Below are 8,147 nucleotides of genomic sequence, written 5' to 3'. Positions count from 1 at the left end.
TGTTGTTATCAGCCCTGCTGGCTCTCTGAGGTCCTCTGAGTGATGAAATGCTATTTTAACTCCGCCAAAGCTCAACACTCTTTTCAACATGATGGTTTCTAAAAACAATAGTCTGTTAAACATCAAGAAGACGGCATAAAAACGCTACAAAACTGAAATGGGGAAAAAAAAATATTTTAAAGGTGAACCTATGATGAAAATCAGTATTTGCAGTCGTGGGGTCCTGCCCAGTGTTGGACTTTTGACACAGCAAAATGGAAAAATGGATAATCGAGCTGACTTTATTATCATTTGTACCAGAAATTACAGAACTAAGTGAAGCTGGATTACAGTGACATATATATTAATTTTTTTTAAAGTGCACAGTAACATGCATTTGATTGCGATGTGTGGAAACATATCAATGTATTTGTACGGAAAACTTCTTCTCATTGAATATTTATTGGTAAAAGTCTCTTTTGGACTAATCCAGTAAATCCTGACAAATCAACATAATAAATCTGTCTCACAAATAAATGATGTCAGCGGTTAATTCAACAGTCATTGGATGAAGTACAAACTCTCGATCCTTAATGTGCGTCTGCTTTTATTATTTATGGCTCTGCCTGCTAGAAATACTACAAATTAAACTACAGAGCGTCTCGTGTTTCTTAGCAGACAAACCTCTGACATAAATAAAGCTGTTGACTGGAGAGATACCGGTTTGGTTTCTGAATGGTGGCGGCTGGCTGGACACCTCAAACTGAGGAAACTGCTGCAGCTGCCAGACTTTCCATGAGGTCATCTCTGGCCAGTCAACCTTTCTGGGTTTATGGTCCTGCTATAAGAGCTTGAAAAAGCGATTGGAAGATGAGTTTTTATTGCACTTAACAGCAACATAAACAGTGGTCTACTGTCTACTCTGTTCTTTCCGCATTAACGCTGCACTCTGAACACAGCAAGGCGTCAAACGGATCTGGATTGATCGTCTTACGTTTTCACCTTCCAGAAAGTTCAGACTTCTCTGGTGGAAGACGATGGAGACATCAAATACAAAGATGGGTTATAAACAAAATGGGAGGAAGCACAAAAAGTGGCATCAGTGGGTTTTAAAACAATAAAATGAGTAATCTGGATGTCCTCATAAATATGAGATTGGGTTGTTTTGCTTTTTTTTTTTTTTTTTTTTGCATGGATGCAAGTAGTAGTACAATACAATAGACTTGCCAGAATCTCTCAGAGTCATTGTCTAGTCAGCCCAAGGTGTCACCAAGTACTACACATCCTTGTGGTTTCCCTGTGAATCAGTCCTACTAAGAACTGTTATATTCTACCAGCGCGCCCTTCAAGCTCCCAACTCCTGTGGTTCTTGATTTTGACATGCCACTGTGCAGAACTTGCTTTCTGTTAAAGAATCCAAGCTAAAAAAAAAAAAAAAAAAAAAGAATAAACATGTCAACATTTCCACCACAAACTCAAATGGAAACCCCTGATTCAAAGAACCAGAGAGCCTCCTTCAAAGTTGAAACGAGGTTTATGCAAAGTTGCCTTAATTTGTTTTTGCGGTTTATTGCAGTAGAAAGTCCCATTTCCCTCTTTATTTGGGTCACAACGTACTTTTTTTTGTCAGTTTTTTACTCGACAGGTTGAGGGGAATGTGCATGCAGTTCAGTTTATTCATCTTTTTTTAAAGTCCCAGAACATTTTTTAAATTCTTCCACCATCAAAGGTCGTATCTGAGCCTTCTGCAAGGTCCGAGTAGGAACATCAAAGCTGCTGATAAGCTTAACCGTGGGAGGGAATAAAGGTGTTCCGCCCACTTCATCCGGCTCTAATTAGACTGCAGGAGGTTTCTGATTAGAAACAGCAGAAAGTGCATTTTCTACAGCACTTGGTTTCCTTTATTTCCAGATACTTTTCAGCTGTGGTCACCATTCTTGGTTTTCTGACTCAACAAGTAAGGAAAGTATGTAAGCTGCTGTTTAGTCTGAAAACCTTAGCCATGACTCTCATTCTCCAGAAAACCTCCATACTTTATTTACAGCCCTGCTTTAAAAAAATAGTCTTTTTTTTATTATGAATTGTTCCAACCTGATTCTCCCAACATTATTAAGGTATGTCAGACACATTAAATTTTATGGAAATACTCTGATGTAGTAGAGGGAGCTTCCAGGATATGTGACATCCATTTGCAAGGAGATCATAACACAGGGACGCTAGCTGAACTGTTTGCACATTGGTTCATTCAGACATCACACAGACTGCAGGAGAGTTCATTCTAATCAGTCATTTGCATATATGAAGCCGTTAAAGTGTGTTAGGCTGGCAAAAGCTGTAATGTTTAAAGATTGTCCACTTGCAAAACCCATTTTCAATAAATTTTATGTGCATATTTACTGCAAAAATGGTGCTTACATGACCAACTGATGGCTATGATTTATTTATTCCTTTTAAAATGGGAAGTAAATGTTGTGAATAATTAACAATAACAGAAAGCATAACTTATTTAGGCTCATCGAAAGTTCAAACTTTATTCATTCTCGGGCGGTCATTCCCTGTGGCTTAAAACTTTTTTGAGTTTACAGTCGTAACTACCATCTAGTATCAATCAGAGATTTGAGTTTGGCGATGAGCACTAATCAAAAGTTCAGCCAAACGCTGATTGTTGATTGGCTGGCTGTTCTTGTTGCCTCAGCTTTCCATATGAGATGAAGCCACCTCAGCACATACAAGCTCTTTAAACATCCATTCTGATATATCTTTTGAAAAAACACGTAATTATAAAAGTAATTACTAACACTTTTTCTATAAAAGCATAATTTGGTTAAAAAAATGCATTTTTCAGTGGCTAATCTGGCAGACAAGAGAAGGAATTTGTTTTTTGTAATCCAGCATTGTTTTACTGGTTCTACAACCCTGAGCGCAGACGTGATGTTAAAGCCAGCAGCCATCATTCATTCTTTCCCTTTCAATAATTTAAACTGTCTTCTTGGGAAGAGTGTTATAACTGGTAGCTCCAGATGAGTCACACTCGAGTAGAGATGAACTCATCTGAACAGTCAAACACCGATGATGAGGTGTTTCCATGGCCCAGAACTGATGTTTACAGCTTATAGATAATTAGTACCTCTCACTCATGTGCTTGGCTATTAAGCTTCATGTTTGTGGCAATGATTCAGGGGGAAAATATCTGAAGAGAAAATAGCAGTGAGTAAATCAAGGAAGTGAAATTAGCTGATTCTCAAATGCTCCTGGCTTTGGGGTTGTAAAAAGTGAGTGTTCAAAGAGGCTGAAGAGAACAGCACTTTATGACACTTTCCCCAATTTCCTGATTGCTATATTCTTGTCTGCCTTTCCAAGTTTCCACTCAAAGATGGAGGTCTTTGCCCTGAGGGAGATGAAACAGCTGGATTATCGGCTCCATCCCAGACTGCTGATTCTGTTTTTAAAAAGCTTTCTGCTGAAATCAGGTCTGAGTCCCTGTTGGAGCTTCAGGTTTGGACATACAGCAACAATGAAGCTGCACATGTTCCTCTGGGGTTCATGGACACTTTTGACTAACCAATAAGGGAATCGCTAAATTTGGAACCATTAAGCAAGCTAATCACTCCAGATGCCCTTCTAATTACCCCAGGAGGTCATAAATCAAGCCAGGGGCACAGAGTTTTCTGGGAAGTGCTCATTTCACCAGGTGTAGTGTCTTATGAATGGCCATAATGCACTAAGACAATGAGTGGAGACAAACTCATCAGAAAGAAATCTAGGCCAACTACTAAGAAACTTGAAGCATTTGCTCTAGGTACAAAGCCTTTTAAGACCTTTACAGTATCCTGAAGTTGCCATTACCCCTTTTGGTAAGCTGTGTCTTATTTTAGAGTTCTTGTTGTAGTTAGTATAAGTACTGCTCTAGAACTTACCCCCAATGTATATCAAAAGGGCACTTGATCCAAGTCCTAGAGTTGATCCAAGTCCTTGTCTACTCACCTGGTACCCTTAAGGTTAATCACATGATCCTTGAGTCAATTCCAATATGGATAATTTTTTTAAAGTCTGCTAGATTTGCCTTCAATTGTCCAACTAGTGCTGTTCCACGTGACTGAGATGCTCTTCCAGTCTACTTTCAAAATGCCCTTTTAATATTTGATCGAGTCAGTGTAGTTCAACAGCCTGATGGTCAAACCCATTCCACTTTGAGACACTGAAACCAATGCCTCTGCAGTTCTTGGTAGCATTTTCCAGTCTGGCCTGGCTAGAGAAGTTTTCATTTATTTACACTTTTGGAGCAGTACTTGTAGTATCAAAAGGTAAAGTCCATGTATAGTCGGCCCAAGTGGTTCTAGCTGCTCTAACAAATCACCAATCTTCAAGTGCTCATCTAGTGCTGTTCCTGATAGCCCATGTGCCCTTCAAGTTAATCTGCCAAATCTCCCAAACTCATTACCAAGTAACTTAGTCAAAGCAATCCACTTTGCTGTGATCTAAAGCTTCACCCTTTAGTTTAGCTCTTGTTCCTTGGCCTCACAAGTAACTTCACACTCTTTCCTACCCCTTAATTAGTCCAAATGCTCAAGTGAACCTATTGATCTCACTTGCTTTCCAAAACGTGCAAATTGATCCAAGTAATTGTATTAGCCCAAGTATCAGCGCAGAAACTCCTTTTACTCTTCAATGTTTCTCTTACCTTATGTCTACGTCTGCTTAGTCAAAGAGGCTTTTCCTTAAGTTGGCCCAGGTACCACTCTAGTCATCGTGTCCCAGTTTAAGCCACCACTGTGTATCAAAAGTGCACCAAGGTCACTTAAGTGAATCAAAGCCCTTATCTACTTAGCCCAAGTAATCCTAACCCTTCTACCACATTGTACACTTTCAGTTGTTCAAAATGCCCCTTGAATCAGTCCAAGGACTAACTCTTCTTAGTGGGTTAGAGCATAAACAACTTAGGATAGTTGTTGGTGGTCAAGGTATCCTTCAAGTCAGTGTACAATAGGAAACTTTTGGCTTCTGTCCCTTACCATGATTTTGGAGATCCCCAAGACTCAAAAATGAACACATCAAAGTAGATTTTCAGTAGTTTTATTGAAAAATGCCTCTTCTGTTTTCAGAAATAAATAAGAAAATAAGGCTGTGGAATTCACAATCTGCAGTTAAAACATGAAGCAGCAATACCATTTCCATAGTCTTGCACGCAGGTTTTGACCGCATTTGATACGATGAGAATGACGATGACAACTATATTCTGATTAAAACAAGATGAAATGTAGTGAACATGTACTAAATATACACCACAGACATGCAATTCCACCTTTGGTAAAATTAGCTGTGACAGAATAAAGGAAAACTGATAAATATAAAGATACAAAATGAAAGCGGTGTTTAACTGAACCTCCTAAAAGATGAACTGAATGAGAAAGGTTATACTGAACATACTGGATGAAGTGTGAAAGCAAAACAATAAACATTTCATATGTGATGTCCTGACACTGAACATTTTCCTTCCTGCTGTACTATTGCTAGCCTTGTTACAATGAGTACACTGTTGAACACTGCTAGTCAATACAAACTCAATGCAAATATGTTACAAGCAAAAAGCCAAATGGAAAAGGAAATCTCACAGGTTTTTGTAGTTTGTTTTTTGCCTATTTTAAAATTGTGCCAGTCACCCCCGAACCATGTCCTTCCCTCTGATCAGTCTAAACCCTTCACCTGACACAAAAAAGAATATTCACATAGATTTTAAGGCACTGAAATGTATTACCCAATAAATTTGAGGTATCAAACCCCATTTTTATTTATAATTTCATGAACGAACACAGGTTAAGGTGAAGAAAATTAAACAGATAAAGAAAACACTACTTGTCTTTATGATGTTAGCCTGCTGGTTGTCTTTCTTGGTAGTGATCTCTTTTGACGCTGGTTTTGCAACTCGCCGTCCTCCTCGGTGAACCGGACTACTTGGGTGTCAGGTTCAGATGGGTATTGGCCTGCTTGGAGATAGCATTTGGGCCAATTGGCAAAGTAAGTTGGCACATTTTCTCTTGGTTTTTCTCAACATGCACAAGAAGAACTGGTTAAAAGTGGTGTTTCTTTCTGATTCCACCTAAAGCACTGACACAGCTAGTTAGTAAACAGCAGGGGTGTGGCCAGTATTGGGGGCATTGTCATAGGTGGCTTGTGTGACACAGAGGGGGAAAATGGTTGTCACCAGCAAAGCTACACAGCAACAAACTGGTTTGAGTTGTTTGTCTTATCATCGTAGTGTAATTTATTCATTCTTTAGAGGGGAGGTCTCAACAGGGAAGGTTTGCCAATATTTATCTTGGTAAACCAATAAATTTGCAGGCGAAGTAAACGTTACTTCAAAAAAAGTATCTGCACTACAAAAAAGCCTTTATGAGACTGTTTTTATCACTTAAACACGGCTCAGGTCACCCAAGGCACCCTTTGGGCACGCCCCTGCTATACATTTCAGTGCATTCATATTCTCCCTTTGTGTTGTTAGAATTTTAGGTGTTAGTCTGATCACCACAAGCATTACCAGCAATCAATTCCATCACATACATTTACAAAATGCAACAAAACATGAGATCTTCAACCACCCGACTAGAAAGAGAATTTGTGAAAGCTTTGTTAGTATTTTAAACCAGATGTAGTGTGGGTGGGGTTTCTTTGTTGTTGTTGTTGGGGTTTTGGGGGGGAGGGGGGCTACAGGAAAAAAGGAAAAGCTACATATTTTTATCTGTTTCTTATTTTTTTCCTGCTACATGAAAACATGAAGTGGTGAATCTAAGCCTGCAGGGTCACACGTGCAGGACAGACCAGCATGACCCCGAGCAGTTTAAAATGGCTACAAGCACATGGGCGGGAAGACTTGAAGAAAAAAACAAACAAAAAAAAAAAAAAAAACAACCAAAAAAAATACAAATAACACAAGTGTTCTGTCGGCGTTTGAGCAAGCAGCAGGTTTGTTTTGCAAGGCACAAGCTTTAAAACTACAGATGTTAAGACTAAATTTAGTGGACTTGATTCAGACATCATTTACAAGGCACAAATTAGTTTATTTACATGTCACATGGAGAGAAATGCTGTTAACAGAGTTGCTGCTGCTGCTGTGGGTGGTGATGCTGAGGTGGCTGCACTGGTTTCTCTGGTACAAGTCCACCTTTGTTAGTATTTGTTTTGGCTTGTTGGTGGTGTTGTTTGCTGCATGCTCCTCCACTGAACAAGGCTTCTTTGTTTGGTCTTTGGCTTCAAGATGCAAACAGGCCACTAAAGAGGTCGGTGCCATCACCGCTGCTGCTGGTGTTTTGCTCTACTGGCTGTGAGTCGTTAGTACTCGTTCCCTCTTTGTTGTTGTGATGTTTTCAGCACAGTTTGTTAATTGTTTCCTTTGGTGGTTATCCCTTTAAACAGCTTTAGAGCATATGAGTGATTCAGTTACAGGACTTTTTGTTTTGTGTTTTCAGATGGTCAGTGAAAGCAGCACAGGCGGTATAAAAAGTCTACTATGGTGAACCTGAAACGGGCCAAAGAGGATGGAAGGTGTCAGTCAGGTCAGAGCAGAAGACAGCAAATCAATAACCTCTATGTGCTTATTAGTTGACTACAAGTTTCACACATGCACTAATCCCCCCACAACAGAGTGCTCAGACATTTTGGGAAGTGCATTTTCTCCCTTTTTATAAACCAGAGTCAGGGAGTATTAGCCCAGCTTAGAATAAAGACTGGAAACAGGTTTAAGCTGTTGAGGTGGTTTGAAGTAATTGCTTCACATCAAGCTCATGTCCTTTTCCGCAGCGATACTTCCCAGCTCATCTTGAGAAATCCCGAGGAATTCCCAGGCCAGGTGAGAGATAGAATCTCTCCAACGGGCTCTGGTCTACTCCAGGGTTTCTGTCCAGTTGAATGTGCCCAGGAGGCATCTTTAGCAGATGCCCAAATCAACTGGCTCCTTTTGACACAAAGGGGCAGCCCAGACTCCCTCTTTTGGAGAAAACTTATTTTAACCTATTTTTTTGTATTGTTTTTATAAATTACTTTCTATCTTATACCTTTTTTGCTATATTAATCTGCAGAGACAACTTTGCTGCAATCAATTCAGCATATATGCCCTGATGGGTGGTCTGACCAACATGAGTCTTTTCGTGAGTTATCGCAGAGCATGCAGGTAT

General features: G+C 39.6%; 1 protein-coding gene across 5 annotated transcripts in view; it reads right to left on the bottom strand.

The window, feature by feature from the left end:
* Positions 1-5,036: 5,036 nt before the first annotated feature.
* Positions 5,037-8,147, bottom strand: part of col12a1b (collagen, type XII, alpha 1b) — a 153,728-nt gene continuing 150,617 nt past the window's right edge. For 3 of the 5 annotated variants that reach the window (XM_039599428.1, XM_039599430.1, XM_039599432.1), the window contains one exon: positions 5,037-5,963. In XM_039599428.1, the coding sequence (XP_039455362.1) occupies positions 5,839-5,963 (125 nt within the window). In that variant the 3' untranslated portion in view covers positions 5,037-5,838. Of the gene's footprint in view, positions 7,493-8,147 lie in introns of all 5 variants that reach the window. The other 2 variants (XM_031751530.2, XM_039599429.1) reach the window with 2 other exon arrangements.

Source organism: Oreochromis aureus, linkage group 15 (assembly GCF_013358895.1).
Source record: "Oreochromis aureus strain Israel breed Guangdong linkage group 15, ZZ_aureus, whole genome shotgun sequence".
NCBI classification, from domain to species: domain Eukaryota; kingdom Metazoa; phylum Chordata; class Actinopteri; order Cichliformes; family Cichlidae; genus Oreochromis; species Oreochromis aureus.
Note: the sequence above shows the minus strand (reverse complement) of the source record. Positions and strands in the feature narration are given on the sequence as shown.